Raw genomic sequence first — 27,875 nt, 5'->3', positions numbered from 1 at the left:
AGAGATGGTGTTTCACCATGTTGGCCAGGATGGTCTCAAACTCCTGACCTCAAGTGATCCGCTCGCTTCAGCCTCCCAAAGTGCTGGGATTACAGGCATGAGCCACTGCGCCCAACCTGTTTCTATTTTTTATCTTCTTAAAATAATGCTGTGTTGACCATCTTTTTTATAGGAATTTTTGCAAGACTGATTATTTCCTTAATACAAACTCCTAATAATGAGTTTACTGAGTTAAAATTCATGTAAATTTAAACTCCTACATTTAGAATTATGCATTGATAGGTTTTCGAATAACAGAGAAGGCTTGTGGGGTCTGAGATTGTGTTCAGAAGTACTTTTATCTTCTTTGGTATCTAAGAGCAGCCCCTGACCAAGACCTCACCATCACTTTCTTTCAGTGGCTTTCAGTGGTCGCTGATGACTCCGTCTATAGCTCCTACTCTCTCTCTCTCTCCATATATATATATACACACACACACACACACATATGTATTCTGAAATATATATATATTCTGATATATATATATTCTGAAATATATATATATATTCTGAAATATATATATATTTCAGAACACACACATATATATGGAGAGAGAGATCTATAACTGTGTTTTTTTTATACACACACACACACACACACACACACACACACACACACACACAGTTCCCTACCCCTTGCACACTGTATCACCTAATCCAGCTCCAGGACAGTTTTTATTGCAACATTTGCCTTGCAAAAGTGTAAAGAATACCATGTGTTCAGTGACATGTGGATTAGTGACACAGCATTTGTTGGAATGCTTAGGAGGAAAGCAAAACGTTTCCACTAAATGCTGAAGTCTGGAGACCCAAGTACAAAGGGGAATGAATATCACAATGAAAAAATGTAAATTGATGACACAAATAGTACATTTTTCTTATGCGTAGATCTATTTTGTATGTGACAGACACTTTAGGATTCACCCTTTCAAAGCCCCTTTGTGCAGTTTTTCTTGATTCATTCAGTTAGTGAGGTTGGTTGGCATTCCCCCTTCCTTTAAACCTGGAGGAAAAAAGGTCCAGAGAGGTCCACTCGCTTTCCCAGCAGCTCAGGTTTTGTTTGTCTCAGTGCTGAAAAGGCAATGCTCGGCTTCTGCTTGGTTTCCCTGACAGCCCAGCTGAGCTCTCCTACTTCTTCCATATTTCTGTTTAATCAGTAGGACAAGCACAGGTCCTAATCTATGAGGGTTCTTTAATAAAGCTATATGTATACATTCATTTTGGGGAAAAGTAAGCAATTCTTGGAGGATATAGAGGTCAGTGATGCTCAAGATATTTTAAAATGCAACAAAATGTTCTGAAATGTGCTGCATTTATCTTAAAAAGCAGTATGGAGGCTGGCCGTGGTGGCTCACGCCTGTAATCCCAGCACTTTGGGAGGCCGAGGTGGGCAGATCACGAGGCCAGGAGTTCAAGACTAGCCTCACCAACATGGTGAAACCCCGTCTCTACTAAAAATACAAAAATTAGCTGTGTGGTGGTGTGCACCTATAATCCCAGCTACTCAGGAGGCTGAGGCAGGAGAATGACTTGAACCTGGGAGGTGGAGGTTGCAGTGAGCCAAAATCATTGCACTCCAGCCTGGGTGACAGAACGAGACTCTCTCTCAAAAACTAAACAAAACAAAGAGCAGTATAGAGTTTTGTTTATTGTGGTATCTGTGGATATGTGTGTGTGTATTTATAAATAAATAAAGGTTTTCTTGATGTAGAGATACTAAAAATAGGTAATAAAGCCACGCATAATCCCATGAACCAAAGAAAATACTGTTTTCACGCATAACCTTCTAGCCTTTCTTTGCAAAATGGTATGTATTCTGTTATAGCTTTACTTTTTTCATATAAATTATTTGTATACAAGCATTCTAAAATTTCACCAACTGTGACATTCTGCCATTTAATTATAGTTTATGGTCTTGATATTTAGAGGAAAACAGATTTCTCCTCCTTACATTAGTTGCTCAGGTCCCAGTCACCAGCAAAGAATTTGCCATTTGTTTTTTCCGAAATGACACTATTTTAGTAGGGAACTTTAGATATTCAAGTCCCAAGCTTTTCTTGCTCCTGCAGATCACACTTTGAACAAACACTTCCCTGGAAAAGTTTTCTAGGATCCCTTAGAAGTAACATGTGCTGCCCTCTAAGGCCCTAAGAGTGGATGCTGCCATCCATAAACTCTTCTGCCTCTTCTGAAAGTTCTCCTTCCTTACCCTGAATGGACCAGACAAACCCATTAAGACAGGTGCCGTTTCTGCCCATATGCCTTATATGTAATATGTGATATGATTTATAGAACACAAACTTCCTGTTGCCACAAGGCATACAAAGTGTTTGCTTGTCTAAGGAAAACCACGGATATGCCATGAAGTATGGGATGATGTTGCTTCCTGCAGCCTGGCTTATCAGCAGGGACATGTCTGCAGTTAACCAGTTACATACGTGCTATCTCCTTTGATAGGTCTTGGAGCATTCTGTCGTGTCAAGCAGTGACCTTTTGAGTCTTTTCTGTTAGGTCTCCCAGCTGTTTTCAATCCATCGAATAGTTTGGGCTAAAATAAATTATAAATTGTAATAAGGTTTTTCCAGCATTCATATGTATTTGATTTTAAGATTTAATGACCATGTGGGCCTAAAACAAATCTTTGAGTTCTTCTTTTTAAAAAAGCAATCAAGTGGAGTCTCTTGATTTTGACTATTTAAAATATTAATTTGTGGTCGTAACCTGCTTTTGGGCTGCTGTGAAAGGTATGGCTTTTTAAAATGAAGGTTTTCAGCAACTAGCCAGCAAAGAGGAACAAATGCCTCTTTAAACAAAGATTTTTTTTTTTTTTTTTTTGAGACAGTGTCTCGCTCTGTCACCAGGCTGGAGTGCAGTGGTGCGATCTCGGCTCAATGCAGCCTCCACCTCCCAGGTTCAAGCGATTCCCCTGCCTCCCGAGTAACTGAGTCTACAGGCGCCCACCACCACACCCAGCTAATTTTTGTATTTTTAGTAGAGACGGGGTTTCGCCATGTTGGCCTGGATGGTCTCGATCTCTTGACCTCATGATCTGCCCGCCTCGGCCTCCCAAAGTGCTGGGATTACAGGCGTGAGCCACCGCACCCAGCAAAACAAAGATGTTCTTATTTGTTGTAATATACAGTTTGTTGTGGCAATTGGACTGGGATTTCTGGAATATTCCATGGACTACTTCCTCAGAGGAAACAGACCTTAATTGGTTACCCCTATATCCTTCAGACTGGTTGACTTTGTGCCGTTAACAATGAAAGGGCCATTAATTAATGAATATTTATTTTTCAATTAGTATTTTATTGTCTCAGTGATATGTGAAAATGCTGGTCTTAAAAAAAGAATTCTAAATAAGGCTAAAGTCTCCTTAAATGAGTCCCTCTGATCCTTGCCCCTCCTTGCACTATTGAACATATCCCCATTATCCATTTGATGTGGACGTTCATGGAAGGCAAAAGCCACGCGTGTGTTTGAGTGTGTGGAACACCTGTCTCCTGCTGTGCCTGCCATTCTGCAGCGTGCCATTTTACTGAACATTATGTTTTAAAGATTATGTTGTTACCTGTAGAGACAGCTCATTCCTTTTAACCTAGCTTTGTAGGTTGGCTGCCTCACAGTTTTTCAGAACTTCCAGTTGTGTCCAGTTTTCCTTTCTACCAACAATAGTGCACTGAACATCATTGTGAATGCACCTTTGAATGTACATCAGTAGAGAATGTAAAATGCCCCTTATTTTGTATATGAAGCTCCTAAGAGAAGAGATTTGAAGATCGGCCACAGTCTTACAAATAATTAGCAGAGTGTAGATTGAAACCATTTTCCCTGACTCTGCTTACGTAATGGGGGATTCTTTCCAAATTTTCTTGTCGGTCATTAGGATCCTGGGGAGAGTCAAGTGCAGTAAAAGATAACTATGGCGAAACCTTACTGATTCCAGTTAACTAAGAAGGTCTCTCTGAATTAGGAGAAAATATGAATTTAAAGATGTCATCTTATATAATTTTGAAGTTTGTACAGTGACCCACACTAATACAACCTAATAATATTTCTTAAGGGAATCACATGAGTAAGTCAAGAAAAGCACCTGATCATTATTTAAAAAAAAAGACATATCAAAATTGTTCAACACAGTTATTTGTATCCATAGGTAAAATATTTTCTCCTATAACCTTTTTTATATTTTAATATGCTTAGCAGATGATTTTTCTCTAGTTAGTGCAAGATAACCGTACCACTTCCTTTCTGAATGACGTAAATTAGCCAAGGAAGGAAAAAAGGTGTAGTCATTTGAGTAACTCCTCTGTGCCAGGTAGGATGCTCTTAAACATTTTCTCTTGTTTCATTATCTTAATAATCTTATGAAGTGAGTCTTACTATTTTCACTTCATAAATGGAGAAACTGAGACAGAGAGGGCCCCAAAGCATTTTGTTAACAGATGCCTATCTGAGTTTGCCTGACTTGAAAGAGTAATACTCAACTGTATCAGAGTTTCCTTAAATACGGTCCTCGGATTCTCTGTATCAGAATCTCCTGGAATTTTTGCTAATACTGCAGATTCCACGGCCCCCAAGGGTGGGACCTGGGCTGCTGCATTTCTAACAAGCTACCAAGTGTGCTTTATGCCCTCTAAGGTTTGGGAGCCAGACTTCTATGGTGACCTCATTTTGGTGACGCGAGGAACCTTGCCAGAGAGTGCCCCCGTGCCTCCCAGCACGAGTAATCCTCATCATGCCTCACTCCCAGTGGGCATTTTGCAGGCTCATCTGGACTGCTTCCTCCTTACTCACCCACTTGCCTTGCCTCACCTCATATTGCTTGTGCTGAACTTAGCATCGCTTATGGTTTGACAAGTCACTTCCAAAAGAGTTGACATCATCACACTCCCTAGGAATCACTTTCAAAAACAGGTTGAAATCTCCAGTGCAGCATCACCAGACCCCAGGCTTCTCTTGTGTGCTTTACACAGATAGAATCTGCATTTTGCATTGTAACTGCTGCCCAAAGGAAAAAAATCAAAAGAGGCAACAACTTGCAGAAATGATTACTTTTGAAACACCAGTATACGCTTTATTTTCCTTTCTCGCCTGTCTTTCGCTCCCTTCCCTGGTAGTAGATTTCCCGTAAGTCTGCCCCTAATTGCTCCTGACTTCCCTAGAATTGGGGAGATCACTTGTCCCTTCCAGCTCCAGCCCTCCCACTAAGGGGGCAGGGTTTTGGAAGAGCCACCTAGATTCAATGACCACCTTTGCCTTTCTTTCTCCATTACTATCTTTTTCTTTCAGCTTTGTGCAATTTTTCTTTTTCACTCCCAAATGACATGCTTTCCCTTTTGAAGGGCTAGTCCTGCTCCAGTTCTTTCCAACAAGCTGTGAGTAGGAGGTTGCTTGGATAACTGGCAGACATCGAGACAGACGTGTGCTGATGATCCAGAGGGGACCCTAGACCAACTTGGATTTGTGTTCATTTGTTAGCATTCTTTGTTGGCAAAAGAGCATCCGTCTTTGTTTTGGTATTGAGCTCATCCAAATAAAGCAGCATTTCCTCTTCTGAAAGGCAGAGGAACAAAAAAGAAAAGACCAAAAAAAATTTTTAATTTTAACCATGTACTCCTTTGAAACTAAATATATACCCTTTCCTCTGTCCTGATTGGTCCGTTTCAATTGACAAGTGGATCGTGTGGAAAGGAAATATCCTGGACTTAATTGTAAGTTAAGTCTCTCTTAATCCAGAAGAGCATTTGAGATTCTGTCCAAGTGTTCAATTTCCCAGGCCGCTGAGGTCTGTGAATTTCTTTTCCCAGCCTCCAGGCTGCTGCAGTACAAGTCAGCATAGCTAATGCAGATAGATCTCCTGCCTCTCGCTCTCCTCCTCCCTCTGCTTTGATTCGATATGAACAGCCTGGTAACTCCGATGCTGGGGAGAAATCTGACATAACTCTGCAGATGGCTAGGTTGCCATGGAACACCTGGGGATTGTTCTTTAAGGAAAAGGTAACATTTATATGCTAATGATTTCTTCCCCCCTCCCCTCCTTGTTGCATTTTTTCCAGGGCTGCCAGTTCCCAAGAAGAGCCCAAAGTCGGTAAGGACTTGTCAGTTACTTGGTGCTTGCTGGGGCTGGGGTGGATGGTCGGGGGCTGGAGGTGGAAGGGTACTCTGTGGGGCTTCACTTCACTAAATGTGTTTTACAGTGGATGGGGGAGACAGTAGCCGGGGCTCATTTTCTTAAGTTCTGGGGATCCGTTTGTTATAGAAGGTATTTGGGCTTGTCTTTAACTGTATAGTGATTTGTGGGCAGGCTGCAGGAGCAGGATAAAGAATGCATGTTTGAAATCTTCTCTATATAAATGCGTCCAAACTCTCCTTCAAAGGGATGAGTTTCTTAGCCGTTTTAACTTGATACAAATGCTATTGTTTCCTTTGGAAGGAGAGAAAAAAAGAAAGCTCCACCTGCTCCGTGAGTAGCATTGCTCTCAACTGGTGTTCCCAGCCGTCCACTTGTCTACCCATTCTCTCCCTTAGCTTTCTTAGGCGCCAGAGGATGAATTATTTACAAAATAAAAAGCCTGTAGGTTTAAGGAAGAATTGCTCTGCCCCATATATGTGACCATGCTCAGATGGAACAATGTTCACTGCCCCAGCACTGAGAATAGGACATTTCCTTGCTGTGGAAATGTCCTTTGTTGTTTTGCCAGCTTTAGCAGCGTTATGCTGCAGGTATAGGATTCTTTAAAAAAAAAAAAAAAAAAGAAAAAAATCAATGTTTTGCTGTCTTTTCTAATCTGGTTTCCCTGAAGATGCATTACCTAGTTGACATGTTAGCTAATAGCTTAGAGGCTATAGTGTTTTGCTTGGCGGTATGGGTTTATGCTCCCAGGGCACTAATGACAAATTAAAATGCTGCTTAACTCAAAATCTGGAACTCCAATGCCTGTGAAATTGATCTGGGTGGAAGGGGCTTCCCAATTCATTAATATTAGGATAAAGAGGGATGTTTCCATGTGCTTTAGAAGATTTGGGGGAGGGAAAATGTACAGCCTCGTGCCATCCAGGAAGGGAGAACCTTGAAAACTTTGCGGCTTACGGTGCTGCAGCTGAATTCTTTCCACCTGTCTCCCAGCCTGGCAGCACGAGGCAGAAGTTTATTAAGATGAGAGAGGGAGCTTCCTGCATTTTTAAACCTCACTCCTAAGTTCTCCAAAGAGAAAAACCTGCAATAGTTGATGTGATTCTGATGGCATAGTGCGGTGGTGATTGGAATATTGACTTCAGGGCTGGTTTCCTTGTCAGTGTGTGTTAATGTCCAGGCAGAAAAGTGCTGGTTGGTGCCCACATTGGAGCCACAAAGACGCCAAAGTGTGTGCATGTGCACATGTGTGTCTCCCTGTCCTTTGGTCATAGCCAGTAACCCATCTGCCTTCAGAAAAATGGAAGGAAATCCAGAAGATGTGTCTCGTAAGCTTGAGTTAATGTGAACCATTCTTTTTTCTCCCCCACCCCAGCCATGCTATATTGATACATGGGCTTATTTTACACACCCCATATGGAATGGAGTCTTAACAAGCAGTGTGCTGAGGGAGACATAGTAGTTTTGCACAGGTAGCATGACGTCAAGTAGCAAGGTGTTCTTTTCCATTTTGCATTCCATTTAAATTTAGTGTGCAAAAGGATTTTTGTAATTCATTTGCATTCCTTCTTCCCCCGAGTGTTTTGGAATTACCTGGTGAACTCAAAGGCTATCAAATAGGTATTGAACCTGCATTCACCAAGTCAGTTAAGAGAATTCCCTATGACAGGTAATTTTTGCAGAAGCCATGTCATTAGCAAGCAGCAAGCCAATTACTCGGGCTGCATTCCTAAGAAAGAAGCTCTCAACTGCTTTGCCCATAGTCTGCTGGCTCTTAATTACCACAAGCTAAGAGAGTGATGTGTTGCTGGGTTAGAAAAGAATAAGCCCCCAGCTTGGGACTTGTCCTTACCTGATTTCTGCGCCAGGACAGGGATGAGGGTTTTCACAGCATTGCTGGCACGCACTGCCAGCTGCTGTACAAAATTTGGGAGCTGTTGGCCAAGGTCTGCTGTTGGATGTAAAGTGCTGTTAACATCTGTGATCAGTGAGAGTCCTGTACAGGTGGGTTGAAAGCGGTTTCCCTTTCCCAGTTTGAATTTTGATGATGTCCTGCCAGGGAGACAGATGATTATGGGATTTTTCTGGTGGGGTCAGAGGGAATTCACAGGGAAGCTGGATGTCCTGGTACCAGAAAGCCATTCAAATCATGACAGATAAGGTCCATTATGCAGGATGCATAATGAAAAGCACACTGATTGTACCTGGGTTGTGACTCACTTAGATTTGGCAATAGCTCTGAGCATATGTGCACAGTGGTCTTAGCCCAGGACTGTTGTGGTTGTTTTGTTTATTTGATCAGAGGCTCCTGACAATGTTGGTTTGCTCATGTGACTGGCAGCTTCCTTTTGCCCTCATACCTTTTTTTTGTTTTTTTTTTTTTAAGGTTTTCAATAATTAAGTAGTTGGGTTTTTATTAGAACAGAAGGACTTATCTTTTTTTTATCTCGTTTCTTCTCCTGGATAGTCCCTGTAGCTTACTCTTAATAAGCAATTTCACCTGCAAGATTTAGTTTAAATGTTGAAATTGTGGTTTATATACTCATTGGGGACAATGGCAGTATCTTAATAAAATTTTATTAATTTAATACCTGGACTTTCATAACATCAGGGATTTTTCTGCCAAATAGCAGAGACAAAAATAAGACATATTTTCTGTCAGGCTTTAGACCTCTCTGGGAAACTGATTCTGTGGCCCAACTTAATCATCCTTACTGAAAACTCATTTAACTGAGACTCTCAGTCTAAATCACCCACAAGGATCTTGTGTATGAGAATTTAAAACTAAGTATCACACCAAACCCTGAATTTTAAGTCAGTATCCACCTGTTTTCTTATGAATTCATTTCCCAATTATTTTCCCTTCATCTGTCCCCTCTTTTTTTTGAGACGGAGTCTCACCTTGTCATCAAGGCTGGAGTGCAGTGGCACAGTCATAGCTAACTGCAGCCTCGAACTCCTGGGCCCAAGCAATCTCTTGCCTTAGCCTTCCAAGTAGCTGGGACTATAGGTATGCACCACCATGCCTGGCTAATTTTTATATTTTTTGTAGAGACGGGAGTCTCACCATTTTGCCCAAGCTGATCTCAAGCGCTCCTCCTATCTTGGCCTCCCAATGTGCTGGGATTACAGTCATGTGCCACCACACCTAGCTATCATCTTCTATTTCCTCCACCTACACATTCATCTTTCATCCTTTCATTCATCCATTATTCAGAAAACTAGTATTTAGAACCCATTAAATATCAGGTTTGGTGTGAAGCGCTGGAAATACTATAATAAATAAGATGGTCATGGCACCTCTTTTCTTGCAGTTTGCAAACAAACCATTTATTGATTGCTCCTTACAAAAAAAAAAAAGATTCATTGTCACAAATTTCCAAAATGTTTGTGCAGTCATTTCATCAACAAGTATTTATTATTTTATGTGTGCCAGGCCCAGTGCCAATATTTGATAAGAATTCAGCAGAAAACATCCCTGCCCTCATGGAAATGGGGAGGGAGAAACAATAACCACATCAATAGGCAGATCTACAGAGATCCTCCCCTCGTAGGGATTAAAGTGTGATGAGCGTTAATAAAGCAGAAATATAACACGGAACCAAGTACACACATAATGTAATCATTCCACTCTTAATTATAAGAACCTATAAGTCATCATAAAGTGCCAACACCCACGATTGAGTAAGTGCTGTGATTGAGCTGTAGAGTACTTTGGAGTTCCCCAGCAGCCTAGGCAACATAGGAAACCACATTCTTTACTCAGCTCTTATTGTCAGATGAAAGAAAGTGTACCATATTCACTAAAGAGACAAGATTTTCCTATTTACAAAGGAAAAAAAAAAATATCCTACAAGAAGTTTTCATATAGAGGACCCTGGATGGTGGGGAAAGCATCCAGTGCCCATCCACATTGAAGAGGCAGTCTCTTCAACAGCCTCTTTACAGCAGACATAGCAAGCTGTCTGCAGGGTAGCCACAGTGATAGGTTTTTGTTCCACTATCCTCTCTGTCCCTTTCCCCTGCAAGAGATGCTAAAAGAAATTGCTGAAAACTAGTCATTAGGAAATGTGAGGGAGATACTCCTTTTACACACACATACACTGAGTGACTCTGGCCTAGATCATCCCATTGTATGTACCCTGCCTCTTTCTCAGACTCACCCAGTTGTGTGGCACCTGTCTTTTCCCTAATGCCCCTGGGTGATAACCAGCATGATGATTGATCCCATCAAAGCTTCTACAGCCTACAAGAAGAAGCAGTGAGAGTAGTAGATGGGTGAAGGCATAGGATCACTTAAGTCAGTCTCCTTGCCTCTCACTTCCCATGGCAACTCCCCTTCTCTGCCTTTTGGAACCCTGGAAGATGGACTTTGCCATTGTATTACATTCCTTTAAAACATGCAATGTGAACCAGAATCCATTTTCATATCCAGTCAGTGCCTGCCTTTTCTTCTTCATTAACTCCTCTTGCCCACCTTTTTGGAAGAAATCATTTGACTTAGACCCATAAATGATAAAAGAAACAAACAAAAAGAAGGACCATCCTCTGCATTGGCTTGGATTCGAGTCTCTGATTTTCACACAGCCTTTAATGACATTGGCCTAATACCTCATCAGCACTTGGAGTTTTTCCTGTTGTCCATGTAAATCGCCGCAGTAGCCTTCGCTCTTGGCAGATAAGTGAACTGTAAATAATTTTGCTTTAAAATGGATCGATTTGTCATTTTTAAGCCACATGAATTCTTTTCATCATTTAAGCTCCTAAGTGCTGTCTGTATTCATTTGCTCTTCCAAGCAAATATTTTCAGTTCACTTTATAAGTACCTACATTTTGAAATCATTCTGGGAAATACTGATGAGTTGATTTTTTCTTCCCGTTTCCATTTATAAAAACCATAATGTCTTCCCAATTTCCCTGGCCTGACAGTAAGTAAGGGAATCATTCATTTCAGAGAGGTTGGTACAGTTTTAGTTTAAAAAGTCTTGTGATACAGGTTCATGGTCAACATGTGGCCAAAGACCTTTATGGAATTTTTAAAATTGAGCCCATTTCCATATTCCTAGCTGGCTATGAATTGAGACTCAGCAATAAGACTCTTGCTTCAAAAATACCAGCATAGTGACAACAGTTAGCGCTGGAAATTCCTTTCTTAACATATGGGACCCCTTCTCAACCAGTTACTCACACTAGAGATGTGGTGGGTGGATATCCTTGTTTCTAAGCTCTCCTCCTTTTGGTGATCCTCTTCACCTCTCTTCTCTCCTGTCCCCTCCATTCTCCTGCTCCTCAGCCTCCTCCATTCAGTCTGTCAGCAATCCCTGTTGAATTTGGCACCAAAGTGTCTTCTGACCTCACTTGTTCTTTTCCTGGGTAACTCCAGCTACCCTGGTGTTGCCCACCTTAGGTTCCCACATTGACTGTAGCTGGGGCTTCCTAACTGGCCTCTCTGCATTCACTCCTATTCCCCACCAATCCATTCACCACCCAGTAGTGACACCAAACTTTCTGGAGACATGTTGGCTCTTGGAACATCCCCACTTGAACTTCATTAATGGATTCCCCCTCTTGAAACTAAGAATGAAACCCAAACTCCTTACGTAGCCCACAGGGCTCATGCATTATGTGGCCTCCCAGTTCCTCTCAGGCCACCCTTCCTTGCTGTGCCACACTAGCTTTTTTGTTCAGAAAGTCCACTTAGCACACCCTATTTTTTTTTTTTTTTTTTTTTTTTTTGAGATGGAGTCTCGCTGTGTCACCCAGGCTGAAGTGCAGTAGTGTGATCTCATCTCACTGCAAGCTCCACCTTTCCAAGTGATTCTCGTACATCAGCCTCCCAAGTAGCTGGGATTACATGTGCATGCCACCACGCCTGGGTAATTTTTGTATTTTTAGCAGAGACGGAGTTTTACCATGTTGGTCAGGCTGGTTTCGAACTCCTGACCTCAAGGGATCTGTGTTACTCGGCCTCCCAAAGTGCTGGGATTACAGGTGTGAGCCACCATGCCCAGCCTTCTCTTTCTATTAATAGATTTTTTCCAGAGTCCTCTCTTTACCACCTTTCTAAAGGACGTTGCAGTGTGTTGCTATCAATATATTATATTTGATTAATATTCATCTACACACACTACGTATACACACACTTAGATACATGCCCAGGGATAAATTTCAAGAGCTCAGGTACCATCTATTCCTTGTTTACATGTTGTTTCCCTCGGTATCTGGCACACAGCAGGTGATCCTATGTATTTATTGGGTTAAGTGAATAAATCTATTACAGGTAGGGCAGCCCACTTAGGAGGGCCTGGGCTGGATGTTATATCATTGGTGTACTATTTTTCCATTTTTCCATGTTCTTAGTGTGCACAGGGTTTCGTTAACAGACTTAAAAGTATACCTTTAACTACAGCTACTTGTCTTTGGACTAGTGTCTCACCTAGGAAAATGAGGTGAAATAAAATCGCATTAAATGCAAATCTGATCCTGTGTCATAAATAGTTCAGAAGTGAACATATTCTCATGTCCCTAGTCTTCTAGGAGGTGATCCAGACTACTGAAAATGCATACAAGTTTTCTTTAATTTGGGAGATATATAAACGTGGTTTTTTTCCTGGACAATTCTGGGCTCTAACCAGATAAAGGACAACCTCATAGCCGATCAGCATGCTCACAGAAAATTAAAAAAAAAAAAACTTCAAACTCCCCCCACACCCACAGCATAGTTTTAAAAAATCCAGAGTGCCAACAAGATACTAAATTACTGAATGTATCTTCAAATTAATGAGTTTTCATAATTGAACTTGAGAAGGAACATAGAGTGAGGTTAAGTCTTAGCAGGGAGAACATCCAGAAAGCTTCCAGATTGTTGTGTATTTAGCCCATTAGTGTGCCATTTATATATGTCAGTTAGAGATAGCTGAGTGGTGGCACAGTTTTTCGAGCACATTCTCAGGATGCTCCTTTACTTTTATTTTCTAATTTGAGGTATAAAGTTTAGATGGCATTTAAAAGAGACTCAGAGGTGCAGTTTGACCAAGAGGCAGTTTTGCAAACTCATTCCAGATTGTGTCTGTCATTTGGTGTTAAATTGGACCTAAATGAGTCATTTATTGGGGAGGTGAGAAAGGGTGTTATAATTTGAAAAATGGCCCAAGTGTTTCCAGTAGACTTCATTTGCACTCTCTGTTTCTGGTGGAACCATCTCTTCAGTTAGACGTAAGAGATCTAGGTCTTCCATGTCAGGGATTTGTTATACTGGGACAGACATGAGAGGGTTTCAAAAACCCATGATGTAACATGCTGAATCTCTGCACACGCATGTACAGGTATGTATGTAAAAGCACATACGCATTTTCTCTGGGATACAGGTCCAATACTTTTATCAGACTTTCTCGGTGGGTCAGGGATGCCAGAAGGATATTTCTCTCCAGTTCAGGAAGAGGGATCAAGTGGAAAAGGTTTGAGTTAGTCTTCAGGGGGTAATGGCCCAAGAAGACAATGGAACAGAAACTGCAAATAATCCTACAAAAGAAGCAGCAGCACAAGGCTGTTTCCTGCAGGTAATCCTGCAGTGTGCACACCTTTGTGAAGAGTAGTTTCCACACGAGGAGGAGACCAGAGCTTCCAGGGTCAGAATTTAGTGCTCATAGGCCGGCCCTGCAATCAATCTGGCATCTACTAATTTGAGGAACCAAAAGAGAGTGGTCCTTTGAAGGGAGGCATGCCACTCTCAGGTAAATGCAGAGGTCTTTTATTGAGTTTTTTGCTTTTACATTTAAAATGTCTTCCCCCTTCAGAGGTGAACAAAAGTAAAACATTACTAAAATGTAAAAAAATAGGAAGTAGCAATACCCATTAATTCTATTTACCAAGGTTCATTTTGAAATGAAAATGACTTTAAATTTTGTCTTGATTATAAAAAGTATTCTCTGTGCACTATAACAATAAAAAAGGTAGGCCGGGCGCGGTGGCTCACGCTTGTAATCCCAGCACTTTGGGAGGCCGAGACGGGCGGATCACAAGGTCAAGAGATCGAGACCATCCTGGCAAACATGGTGAAACCCCGTCTCTACTAAAAATACAAAAAAAATTAGCCGGGCGTGGTGGCGGACGCCTGTAGTCCCAGCTTCTGGGGAGGCTGAGGCAGGAGAATAGCGTGAACCCGGGAGGCGGAGCTTGCAGTGAGCCGAGATCGCGCCACTGCACTTCAGCCTGGGCAACAGAGCGAGACTCCATCTCCAAAAAAAAATAAAAAATAAAAAATAAAATAAAAATAAAAAAGGTAGGTAATATGGGAAAGTATAATGATAAGAGAGAAAAACTCCACCCGTAATCCCATTTTCTCTATGCATTGTTATGTATGTTCACACAAAAAATGGGCCGATGCTATACATGGTTGTTTATAATCAAGACCCTTGTAAAGACCATATTGAAGAGGGGAAAAAAAAACAAAAACAAAAAAAACAACATTCCCATGTGCATGCAGAAGAAAATGGATATGGTATCCATCATTTACATTTTTTGACTCTGGCCCTGGGAGCTGAATTCACTGTTGGAGGAGAAACTGTTGAAGTTGGCAGAGCCGGCTTCTATCAACTCTTTGGAGTGGCAACCAAATCTGAGCTGAGCACTTGATCCTCAGAAGAGAAAAACGGTGACATGGGGTTATGATGGTGTTTGTTCCCACCCAAACATCAGCGTGTTTTCCTGGCATCTGCACCAGTGTGTTTTTCCCCTTGAATTGGAGTGAATTAAGCCTCTCATACAGTTTTCCCAAGACCTTCAGAGTAGCTTAGAATATGGTCCTCAAATTTTTCCCACAAGCATATCAAGTGTAATTTTAAATGGTCTATCTTGCCTTCATTAAATACATGTCCATTTGTTCTCAATTTTGAATCCTTGCCAATATCTGCATTCAAATCTGTAATAGTCAAGAGCAAATGAAGTTTTTGTCCTCCTTGGGCTTTCTTCAGATACGTGTTTCAAAGCAAGGACTGGAAGTAGAGGAAATACAGGGACCTGAGAATTAAGTGAAAGGACCTTGCAAATTTCCAGCAGAATTCCAGGGGAATGAAAGATGAAGGATCCCTGGGGAGACAGCAAGGAAAAATGGTCTTGATAGGATTGATCGGAACACCCAGTGGAAGATATGGGCTCTGTAAAGAACTTCAGGGATCTAGAATGCTCAAGGTCAAAGCTCTTACAAAGTACTTTAAAACCATGAGCTCTACAGGATCTATAAGAGTGAAGGGAGAGCCCCTTCCTGCCCTCAACCCCATACAGTGCTTTAAATCAGATAAGTATAGTGACGTAGTGTCTATGGTGTATGAGGCATGACTGCAGGATTTTTTTGTTTTGAATAGGGAATGCTAAACACCTGAGATTACCGCAGTCTTTTATTGGAGAAAATAAGAACTACAGTTATTTCCTGTTCTACCTACTATTTTCCTTTCCATTAGGTCTTACTCTCCATTCATTAGCCATTCTAACAGAGCATTTCGTAAAATAAGAAGGGTCTTTGCTGAGCAGATTTTAATAAACAAGGACTTGGTTATTCAATTGAAATTTAAATGGAACTCTTCCCCTTTGAATATTATAATACTTGAACTTTGGAGAAGTTGCAAATCTAAGAAGGCTGACCCCCGGAGGTCAACTCATATACAAAGTTTGATCATGGTTTTCAACCAACAGTACTATCGGCAGTTTAAGAGGTGAAGTGTAATGCTTGCAAAATTGATTAGCTAAGAATTATGGAAGTTCTTCATATATTAGTAATTTATACACATAGAAATACCAGTAAACATATAATGCTAGGCATGATTTTTGAAAGATCTGACCTCTGTTTTTTTTGTTTTTTTGTTTAACAGTCAAAAAGAATGGATAGCAAACTCTTAGAGAGGAATTGGGTATTTCATTATTAAAAGATACAAGACATGGAGTCCTGAGGAGCATCTTTAGTCCTGATTATATTTCTTCTGGATATTATAGCCTTATCGTAAACCACTCATGGTATTTGGTGTCACATATTTTTGTGAAAATGAGGATGTTAAAACTGATCCATCTTGCAATAAACGAGCATAGCATCTTAGCTGAGAACCTGTGATGAATATTGGATTTGTTTTCCGCTATAACCCAGAGAACAGTGTGGGTTATGATTATGTCTTTCTATCTGGCCCACCCCTCTGTTTGTCTGCCACTCACCTAGGGATTCATCTGCATTCAGCATTAGCTGGAGAAAGGTGGGAGCCAAAATACTGTTGATATACTTATGTATGTGTATGCAGAAGTGCTAAACAAAGACAAGCTGGTGGAAAACACCCACTCAGAGAACCAATAATGATCTTTTCTTCTTGCCCCTCTCACTTGCTTACTTTCAGCAACCACTGGAAAGGAAAGACAGCCAGAATAGTTCTCAGCACAGTGTTTCCAGCCACCGGAGCCTGCACACAGCATCCCCAAGCCACAGCACACAGGTGCTCCCCGAGTTCCCACCTGCAGAAGCCCAAGCTCCAGATCAAACTGACAGCTCTGGCCAGAAAAAACCAGATCCTTTTAAAATCTGGGCCCAGTCCAGGAGCATGTATGAAAACCGACGTGAGTAGCATCCTGGCCTCTGTCTTACCCTGACCCCTCCACAGGGCTCTACCTTTCTTTTGAAGGTTATTGAAAATAGAGGAGTTGCAGTATGTAAACCGGATAAAGTGAAATCCACAAGAGGCAAAAGTATGGCCAAGGGAGTGGACTCTGCTGGCTATCCATGGAGGCCTCACTATGCCTTCAGTCTGGGGAGAGGGTAGAAGTGGATAGTTATCAAATAAATGCCCTGGGTGAAAATGGTTTTTTTTTCCTCCCTTCAGTTAAAAGGCATGGTAGATAAGAGCTGCTGTCTCATTAATTCCCTGAGTGGAGATTGTGATGTGCTCTGAGCACAAATCCAATATGCAGTAGAACTTAAATATGATTGACTGGGATTGTAGGGCTAATGAGAAGAAATTAAATGCTTTTTAAGTGGTCTCTTGATTTTCAAAAATACTGGTAATTTTTTTTAACCATTATAATCTCTCTAAACATTTCCCACAAAAAGGAAAAAACAATAGCAGTGAGGGGTTGTGCTTTAATTACTGATCCAGTGCTTTACCTTTTCTATAAATACAAGCTAGTGATAGTATACTTTGTAACTTCTTGGCTCATATAAACATAATATCACTCTCATGTTTAATGTCTTACTTTTTATTACGAAATGATTTCCAAAAACTATTCGCCATAAATAATATTCATTTATCTTACCAATGGAAGTTCCTAAAATGCCTTAATTTTAGGCCATGCAAACTGCTTGTTGTTGTTGTTGTTGTTGTTGTTCTTGGGTTGCTGTTTTCTGATATTTTCTTACGAGTATAATTGGTCAGGGTGAGGCAGCTATGAAGGACAGATACCTCATTTTCTCTTTTTGGTATGGGGTAGGGGAGAGGTGTTGTGACGGTGGAGATTCGGTTTGTTGAAGGGTCTGAGAGAAGCTGGAAGAGTGAAGAGTGAAGAGTGCTCATCCTCCCCTCAGCACAGGTTTCATTTCTAGCTGCAACTGTGGTCACTGCTCAGCAGGAACATCGAGAGTCGTGGCAGAGAGGTTGTGTGAGGTGTGGGGCCCTGGCCTCCTGTCCACCACACAGACTTGGCTGTGCTGTGCTTCCTTTGCCGGCTGAAGTGTATGCTGAAAGTCAACTTCTCTGTGACCAAGCAAAATGGGGCAGTGAGGCCAGCATCCTTGTCTGAGGAGGAAGGTTGGTCAGTCCACTGAGTGATACTCAGCAGTTTGGGGGCAGAGGTGAGCCTGGAGTGTTGCTGGTTATCAAATGTTAGGAGTTGCTCAGGGCTCTATCCTTTTCCTCCTCAAGGGAGAAATATTACTGCCTTCTTACTACCACAATGCATAGAATTAAATAGGCTGTTTTGGCTACAAGTTCACTCTGCTGACAAAAAGCCCACTGATTTGAGCAGGGACTTATTTTAGTCGCTGGACTAGAAAGACACCCCTAAAGTACCCCCGAGGCCTGACTAAAGGAAATGAAGTTCCATTTGGAATGACCTCATATGCAGTGGATGCTAACCAGGAACCAGATTCTGTCCTCATTGTGTCTCCTCACTCATTGTAGTGATTTCACTGAAGTAAACCATTTAAGAGATGTTTGTAAAGAGGAGTGTTTTCACATTCCCTCCACATTTCTCTCTAAGCATGTGGCTCATCCAATCAATGGCCCGACTTCAGTTAATGTTGAGATATTGCTTTATTGACCGAGCTCCTGCTTTCCTCAATACAGTACACATTTATGATTGAGGTTTCCTGTATGAATCTTTTCATGATAAAATGAATTGCATTCTGAAGGGCTGGCAGGGGCATCATGGGTTGACAGGATAATTCTAAAACATCCGTTTAATAGAAGGCTTTTGCTCAAATGCCATTTTTACCCTGGTGGTGGCAAATTTTCTTAAGAATTTGACCTAATCAAATGTTTCTAAAAAAGTTTTCACCAGGAAAAAAAAATAAAAAAAAATATGTAATGTGGCCATAGCCAGCTGCTATAAGTACTGAAATTGCTCAGGTAGCAGCCAGACTGAAATATTTGGGGCCAGGCATCGTGACTTACTCATGTAATCCCAGCACTTTGGGAGGCCTAGGCGGGCGGATCATGAAGTCAGGAGTTGGAGACCAGCCTGGCCAATATGGTGATACCCCGTCTCTACTAAAAAATACAAAAATTAGCCAGGTGTGGTGGCGTGTGCCTGTAGTCCCAGCTACTCAAGAGGCTGAGGCAGGAGAATCACTGGAACCTGGGAGGCGGAGCTTGCAGTGAACCAGGATCATGCCACTGCACTCCAGCCTGGGTGACAGAGTGAGACTCTGTCTCAAAAAAGAAAAGAAAAGAAATATTCAGAATGGTGCCAGTTTTGTTCCTTTACTTTCTTTAACATCTGAGGAATCGGATAGAGCAGCACAAATGGGAATCTATTCCTTTTTGGTAATTGGAGGCTCTGTAGTTGACTGATAGATAGTAGCAACCTAATTGATGTTAAGATTCACATTGATTTCTTCCTCACTACTAAATGAGGATAATGATGAGACCTCCCCCTGGCCCCCATGGTGATTATTCAGTATCTGTCACAGATTTTATTTTCACAGCACCTAGGAATGAACCTGCATCAATCTTGTGTTTGAATCAGTATTTTTCTTTATCTCAGACCAGTTTCTGCCATTCCCTTAGGTTGTTTCGTATCTTGTCTTTCAAAGAGAAATAAGTGTATAGCCTTGTTAGATGTGATTCCCTGCCCCTTCTCCCCAAGACAGTAAAATGAGCAGAGTACTCCAGGAAAAACAGGAAAATTGAAGTCAGCAACAGCAGCTTAACTGTGCCATATTACCCTCTTTTTGTTGGTAATACATTGTTCTTTTTCTTTTCTTTTATTATTAGGGGCAATGTGGAGATTAACACAATCTGTGATCGCATTCCTTCACATGGTCTAAATTTGTTGCGATGTACCATATTTTTGATATGGCCATCTCTCAAGGCAGCAGCATTAGAATGAATCAGTCTGAATTACACATGTGTTCATGAATCCCTTTGAAGGGTTTCAATGTTTAATTAAAAACAAAGACTAGCACTAAAGTCCTTTAAAAGCCATGTTGCCTGTTTTATAGTTTCTCTAGAATTGTGCACATCTTAAAAACGACAGTGATGCAGTCTTATTAGTAAATGTTTAGGAGAATCAGATCACATCCAGTAGCATTTACTACAAAAGAAATTATAAGGCTTGTAGTTGAGACTTTGCCTGTTCACTATATAGCTTGGAAGAAAAAGCTCAAAACTGTCCTATTAACCAACATTGTAAATCTGTCCTGCCTTGGAGAGACATGCTTACAAGTTTGGAAGTGGCGATTGAGCTTCTTTATCATAGTAAGCTTAAGAAGCTTGGATGTACCTCCAGATTTTAAGAGCTATTATGAGAGTTCTTGTGTGTTTGTTCACTTCTCTGATAAATCCATTGATTTGCATCTCTAAATATAAGACTGTTCTGGCTTGAAATGCTTAGAATTCACCTGAACAGATATTAGTACAAGAATGAATTTCATCCTGAACTTGATACACTTTTGAATAAATGCTGTAGTTTAATGGTAGCACAAATATACTTAAATTTTTCCAAAAGCAATAAGGGTTTAGACAAACCATGATTGAAGTAAGGCCAATCAAGAATGTGTACTTTAGAGTGTCATTAAATAAGGAGAGTTTAAGATAGTAATAGGAGTTATAGGAAACTCTCAATGGTGCAGTTGTAAATTCTAGCTTTTTGATAGGTAAAGCACTGTGAAAAAAAAAAGAAAGAAAAAAATGGAATCAAACTATGGTCTTTTTAAATAACAGCCATGACCTTTATTGTGAAAGCTGAACTGCCTGTTCCTTATCAGTCAAAACTAAATTAAAGTGAACTAAGAGAAAGAATGTACATTAAGCTTTGCAAAATTGTGAAATTAATATTCCAGCCATGTCACCTTCACCTGCATCGGGATTGAGCAAGGGTGAGAGAGAGAGAGAAATCAATTCCACGAATTTTGGAGAATGTCCGAGTAAGGATCTGCTGAAAACTTTTGTCTCTCCATTTTCATTCATCTTGTTTGATGTTCTCATTGGTCTGGGGGCCTGGGGAGAAGTTCAGAAAAGAGAGGGAAGAAAAGAGGGGCATGAAGGGAAGTGCCTTGGAGCTCTTGTTGACCAAATGCAAACCAAAGACAAGATGGAATAAAAAGGGTTTTGCATGCTCTTGTCAAGTCTGGAAATGTGTTAGTATGTCTGTAGTAATGGAGACACCAGGAGGTTTCTCTGCAAACCTGGTGGTTCCATTCTCTCTAATTATCAAAGGAAGTCTTTTGACTGCTTTATTGAGTTGTCACTGGCATTGCCAAAAGGAGACTAACTGCAGAAATTGTTCATATGCAAGGGCTTACAAATGAAAACTGGACAAGGTTTTCTTAGCTCTATTTGATTTAGCCTCACTCAAAAAAAAGGGATATTGATATCGGAAAAATGGTTCTACCTTACTGCCGCCTAAAAACTTAATTGTAATAAAACCTGCCTGAAGTAAGGAAGGAAACCATTTCGGGGGAAGTAGTTTAGAAACTTCAATGCCTCTAAGAAGAGGTGGCCTCGGAGGACACAGAAGAGAGAAATTTCATAATCCCATAATGTGTTTCAGTACTGATTTATTGCCAAAGTTATATATTGGGGTAAATGGCATTTAGTTGGTAGAAGAGTAGAATTGTTAAAATGCCAAAATTGAAGTAGCAGAAGACTTTCTTTGTAACATATCTGTGTGTTGATGTTTGTATCTGTGTTTTCTGGCTCGCTGTTGTGTCTTTAACATCCCTAGTGTCAGTGGGCATCTTCCTTTTCAACAGAAAACCTTTAAATAAATTTGCCATTTTCCCACTGATTCTCAGAAGGAAATGAAGCTTTTTTTTTTTTTCATGTGGACTAAACGGTGTGATAAGCCTAAATCTGTTGGCCACAACCTCCCATACCATGCTAGCTCACACCTAAATGAGCAACAGTAGGCAGAAACTTGTTACATTTGGTGTCACTGTAGGATGGGCAAATGTTCCTGTGTTAAATGATGCTGAGAAAAATAGGTCTGGGCTGGAAGTCTCTGCAGAGGCCCTTTCGTTGTTCCCAGAAAGGCCACACACTCAGCAGACCTAAAACAGACTCTGCCAGGAACCCAGTGCTGGCTGGACAGCACCAGTGGTCTATTTCGGTAATAATCCTCCTGCTTGAGTGAACCAAAGACGGAGACACAACTTGATTTAATTTGTTGTTTCATTGAGGCTATTACAGCAAATATCCTTTAGCCAGCTACTCGAACAGAAAGAAAATATTGTTACCTTAGCGTGCTCAAGAAAATATTACTCTCAAATTGTGTTTATGGGAGTCCTGTGCTGTAGCTTAGCTCCATGTTCCTGGTGTTTTGCAGCTTAGCCTCAGCAATTATAATAAAAGCAGTGGATAGAAAGCACCCATTTACAGCCCTGGCACTGAGATAGCTCAAGTAAAAAGATCAGATTCGAACTCCTCTGACTTGTACTTACTGGTCATTTGGTTTCTTGTCTGTTGGTGCATTCATTCACTATACATTTTAAGTTTGTGGGTGAATCACTAAAAAGGAACATCTCTTCACCAACCTAAAATCTAAACATCCACCTTCTTCTTCCCTATTCCGTTGTACAAAACTGGAGAAGAAAAGAATTAAATTCTCAGGCCTGCACTTTCCTTCAGCCCCAAATCCAGTTAATTAAATAAGAAGGTATGCACTACAGCGTTTGAAAATCTCCTTTAGGATTCATTGCAACTGAATCATATTTTTTTCTCTTTAAATAAAAGATATGTCATTTTATAGGTCATAAAACACCCTATGTATACATTAAAATATTAAGTAAGAATTAAATAGAAATAACCCTCTTTTACCTTAGTGAAGTAACAGAGTGGTGTATAGAACGATTTCATGTATAGTAAGTATTTTCTTATGGAAATTACATTTCTTTTAAAAAACAAGATATTCATTTTAAAGCCCTGGACCATTACTGGGCGTTGAAAGTAAAATACCAAGTTATTGGAAAATGAATTAATACTTTTAATGCTGAAATATCATAGGCAAATTCTAGAGTAAATCAGCGATTTTGGCAATGAGATATATGATTCATTAATATAGACTTTTTGTCATCACCATTGATCTTAAGGATTTGGAGGCCTGGCTGATTTTGGTAATAGTATTGAAATCCTAATAAACTTTGTACAGTCACCCCTCAGTATCTGCCGGGAATTGGTTTCAGGACACCTGCATCCCCCACCAAGGTTGTAAAAATCCATGGATGCTTAAATCCCTAGAAAATAGCATAATATTTGTGTGGAACACACACATACACACACACACACTCTCCTTCCTGTATTATTTGTTTGTTTGTTGTTTATGTATTTATTTATCTATTTGAGACAGCGTCTCACTCTGTCACCCAGGCTGGAGTGCACTGGGGCAGTCATGGCTCACTGCAGTTTTAACCTCCCTGGCTCAAGCGATTCTCCCACCTCAGCTTCCTGAGTAGCTAGGACTATAGACACACACCACCACACCTGACCCATTTTTTATTTTTTGTAGAGACAAGGTCTCAATATGTTGCCCAGACTCAAATGCCTGGGCTCAAGCGATTCGCCGGCTTTGGCCTCCCAAAGTGCTGGGATTGCCACTGTAAGCTACCGCACCCACCTCCTCCTATATACTTTAAATCATCTCTACATTGCTTATGACATCTAATACAATGCAAATGCCATATAAATAGTTGTGATACTGTATTAGGAATAACGACAAGAAAAAAAATCTCTACGTATTCATCACAGCTAAAACCATTGTAGGTCTAACAAATTTTCTATCTGTGATTGGTTGAATCTAAGGATGCAGAACCCACAGATATGGAGGGCTGACTGTATGCAGAAATACTAGAATGTTTGAGAGTAATTTTTGGCAAAAATGATCTAACAAATTATTAGCATTGCTAGTCTTAATTATTTTAAGGAAGAAGAAAGTGACTTAAAGATAAATCAGAAAGTCTGTTTAAACCAAGCTGTTCTCTTTCATCCTCTAGTAGAGGAAACATCTGGTGACTTAACATGACTTCAGAATCCTTAGAGCCGGCTTCAGAGGTGGCTCTGACTTAGCCTGAGTTCTCTTCTTGGACATGGACACCTGCTTTGCGGTGTGGCACATCATACTTTTAATTTACTTAATTCCCCTTGCAAGAATACTGAGGAAAGCAGTTAATGCTGACTATTTGTAGTTAAGGTTCATGGCTTGGGCTTGATTCGGAATTATCAAACAGTGATGAGTCCTTTGAAGAACTTTAGGGCTCAGTGACTATTCCCACTATTTACTTTATCCCCATGTCTTCTGTTATTTCACCTGTTCAGAGTATTTTGTTTCTTTGCCTATATTGAAAAGCTTCCATCTGATCAAGCACCACCATTCTTGTCTTGCAACTGTGTTCATCTTGGGGGTATCGCTCCTTTTATCAGAAAAATAATCCATGTCTTTTTTCTCCCCTCTCTGCAGTTCCGGATTACCAGGAACAGGACATCTTCCTCTGGAGAAAAGAGACTGGATTTGGATTTAGGATTCTGGGTGGAAATGAACCAGGGGAACCTGTGAGTCTTTTGCTCGTCTCTCTCCCCGGCATATTTTTCTAAAGCTTCAAAGCAAATTGGCAACAGTGACAAATCACCAAGATTTGTCCAGCTAGATGCAACACTGACTCTTTCATCTTGAGTAGTATGGGTTTTTCATTGGGTTTTGTGGAGCACTGTTTGTCTTGAGGAAGAAGAGACTAGATTCTTTCTAAAAAGTTTTTATGCGTGTTTGTGAAAAGTGGCAGCTGCAGCCTCTGTAGACCACCCCTTTCCCCCAAGGGAGACAAAAACAGAAAGCAAAACAGGATAATCATCACCTGATATAAGAGTAGCCTGGTCCTTCTGGCCAGGTCCCTTCACTCTGCCAGCAGGTACTGGGCTTTGTGTGTTGAGTTGCTGGTGTGCAGAGAGTATTTCACAAAGCCTTATGGGACAGTGATTGGAGAATGTCAGACCCCTGCCTTTACAAAACTTGAGAAAGAACACTGAGTAAGGGTCAAGAAACGTTGAACTTCCGTGGATCTCAGTGACCTCCATTTTGGAATAAATTTAGAATAACATAACAGGGTTCTTTTGAAGGAAGAAAAGAAAACTAAAATAGGTATTGTTAATTTCCTTGTGATAATAACAGCCATTATTCATCGAGCGCTTACTATGTACCAGGTTCTGTGCTAAAGGCTCTTAACATACATTCTCTCATTTATCCATCAAACCCACCAGTTTATCCCGTTTTCACATTAAGAAAAAGAAAAGCTAATTAACTTGCCCAAGATTACGGAGCTACCAAACGGAGGGACTGACAAATAAGGTCTGACTGGAATCCATGTTCTTAGCAACTATTTTGTCAAAGTTCTTTGCAAACTCTAAATGCCATGTAAAGGTAACTATAGCATTATTGTCTGCTGGAAAGGCAAGGTAGGCACAAGTATTTTAGCTAAGGTTTAGTGAATGGCAAATATAACAGTAAGACATTAACTATAAAGAATGCTCTGCTTTCAGGTGCTAAAAGACTTCGAAAATGGAGATGTCCAACTAACTTTTGCTTCATTCATTCATTTAAGAGTATTTATTACATATTCCCTATTCCTAGGCATGATGCTAGACTCTTAAGTAAAAGTAATATTAAAATTTTATTAGCAGAGTTGTATGGAAAGAGAGTTTTTAGGTAACTAGGAAAGAAGAATAGGTTGTACAATGAAGGGAGAAAAGTGATTTATATCTGCAGCGGAGAAAAAGAAAGAGTGAGTTGTCAATAGGCCACAGATAAACATCTGGAAACTAAGCAAGAAATATTCTTTCCACTATTTAATAATTGTGACAGTACTTAGCACAATGTCTTGTACACAGTGGGTGCTCAATAAATGTTTGTGGCATGCCTGCAGACACGAATGAATGAATTGTTCCCAGAGATGTGAAGGCCATTGATGTCACAGTAAATGTAGGAGAGGAGTGTTTCATCCATCGTTCAATTATTCAACAGATTTATATTGGTCACATTGTACCACTGGGTGCTGCTGATACCGACGGCCGCCTGAGGTCTGGAGATGAATTAATCTGTGTGGATGGGACGCCAGTAATTGGAAAATCACACCAGCTTGTGGTCCAGCTTATGCAACAAGCTGCCAAACAAGGCCACGTCAATCTCACAGTGCGGCGTAAAGTGGTTTTTGCGGGTATGTATTTCATTCATTCGTTCAGACAGTGCGTTGTCACTTGATTCACAGAAAAGGCCTCCTTCCTGTGTCTGCCTCCTTGAGCATCTATTTTAGCAAATGTTTGCAAATGTGATCAAGCTCAGAATTTCCAGATGGCTTGCTTCTCTCAAACCCTGCAAAAATTACTGTCATTCTAAAGTACTTTAATGTGCCGTTTGCATATGTTCAGCAAAGTCTTCCAGAGGAAGGCTTGTTGAATATATATTACTTCCCTTCTATCTCCTTGCAAATCAGAACTTAGCCATCCTCTTCATTTGATGATAATCCTCAACAAATGAGGTCATTATGAAAGTCAGAAGAGTTGTAGCTTCATATCAAGAGAACAAAAATTGGGTTTGTGCTACAAAATAAGCTCATAAAAAAGTTACTGATTTCTTACTGTCCTATGTATTAAACCAAGATTTTTTTTTCTTTCTACAAGAAAGTTATAGAGCCAGCCAGTTCTAGGTCAGCTTTGATTCCTTCTTCCTGCCCATAAGCTTTGAACTTTAATTCTCAAAATACTACATATCCTTTCAGGCTCAGCACAAATATAACCTTCTTCCCTCGGAAATTCCTCCTTCCTCCGACTACCTTCAGATTTTAGCATTCCCTCCTTGCCATTCTAGTGACTCATGGTTTACTTCCACATCAGAATCTGCCATTTTGAGACAGTGAATTGTGTGTCTGTCCTTTCCCTTGACCTACCAGCTTCCTGAAAGCTCACGTTGAATACACCTTGTTGTTCACCTTTGGATGCAGCTCCCACTTTGAAACCTTTGAGACAGAACCCAGAATACAGCAGAAGTGATTGTCTTCTATCAGTTGAATTACTGGAGAAATATGACCTGAAATATTATGAATTCTTGTGGCATTAATATTAGTGAAACAGATACCTGCCAGATCAAATTAATTGGTACCTTGTTTTTTTAAAAAAAAAAAAAAAAAGTATAACCCATTTTAAATGGTATATGATTAATTATAGAATTAAGATGTTAAATTCCAATGTGAGAGTCCTACCTCCTGCATCCATGGAAAACAGTGTTAATCTGCTGTAGGTTATGTCCCTAGAGCTTGTTTGTGGCCTCACAATCCTTCTTAACATAGTATTCCATGCAGCTAAAAGCAGTCAGTTAGAACTGGTTTTTGAGATGAGATGAAAACTATCTGGCTTCCCTGACCCAAATAGAAATAGTAAGGCAATGTGATATTTTGTGTTTCAGGTTTATTTTTTAAAATATTAAATATTTTGGATTTTTAGCTCTGTGTAAAAGGCGTGTCAAAACTATGAAGAGACATTATGCAAAGCGAGCTAGTCACAAAAGGAGAAATATTGATTCCCTTTATATGAGGTACCTAGGGTAGTCAAATTTATAGAGACAGAAAGCAGAATGATGGTCGGTGGGGGATGGAGGAAATGGGAAGGGGAATTAGTTTTTAATGAGTACAGAGTTTCAATTTGGGAAAACGACAAAATTCTGGAGATGGATGATGATGATGGTTGTACAAAAATGTGAATGCAGTTAATACCACTCAACTATATGCTTAAAAATGGTTTAAAATTTTGTTATGCTTATTTTTCCACAATTAAAACAATCTATGAAAAGAGAAGCTTTTGAAAATAAATACAGTCTGATCCAAAACTTGGACACAACACACATTTTGTTTTTGGCATAGTTGGTTCCACCTACTGTGTTGGCTGTTTAGGAGCGCTTTAGTAACACTAGCATGGTGACTAAATTCAGAAGGAGGCCAGTGTATCCGGTTCTGTGATCAGAGTAGATGTTGACA

General features: G+C 40.4%; 1 protein-coding gene across 1 annotated transcript in view; it reads left to right on the top strand.

Annotated features, from left to right (window-relative positions):
- Positions 1-27,875, top strand: part of MAGI1 (membrane associated guanylate kinase, WW and PDZ domain containing 1) — a 741,784-nt gene that overhangs the window by 693,186 nt on the left and 20,723 nt on the right. The window contains exons 13-17 of the mRNA XM_011980350.1: positions 6,099-6,130; positions 16,552-16,768; positions 20,706-20,789; positions 24,317-24,408; positions 25,871-26,063. Of these exons, the coding sequence (XP_011835740.1) occupies positions 6,099-6,130; positions 16,552-16,768; positions 20,706-20,789; positions 24,317-24,408; positions 25,871-26,063 (618 nt within the window). The remainder of the gene's footprint in view (positions 1-6,098; positions 6,131-16,551; positions 16,769-20,705; positions 20,790-24,316; positions 24,409-25,870; positions 26,064-27,875) is intronic.

Source organism: Mandrillus leucophaeus, unplaced genomic scaffold (assembly GCF_000951045.1).
Source record: "Mandrillus leucophaeus isolate KB7577 unplaced genomic scaffold, Mleu.le_1.0 Scaffold210, whole genome shotgun sequence".
NCBI classification, from domain to species: Eukaryota; Metazoa; Chordata; class Mammalia; order Primates; family Cercopithecidae; genus Mandrillus; species Mandrillus leucophaeus.
The sequence above is the reverse complement of the archived record's forward strand: the minus strand, read 5'-3'. Positions and strand labels throughout refer to the sequence as shown.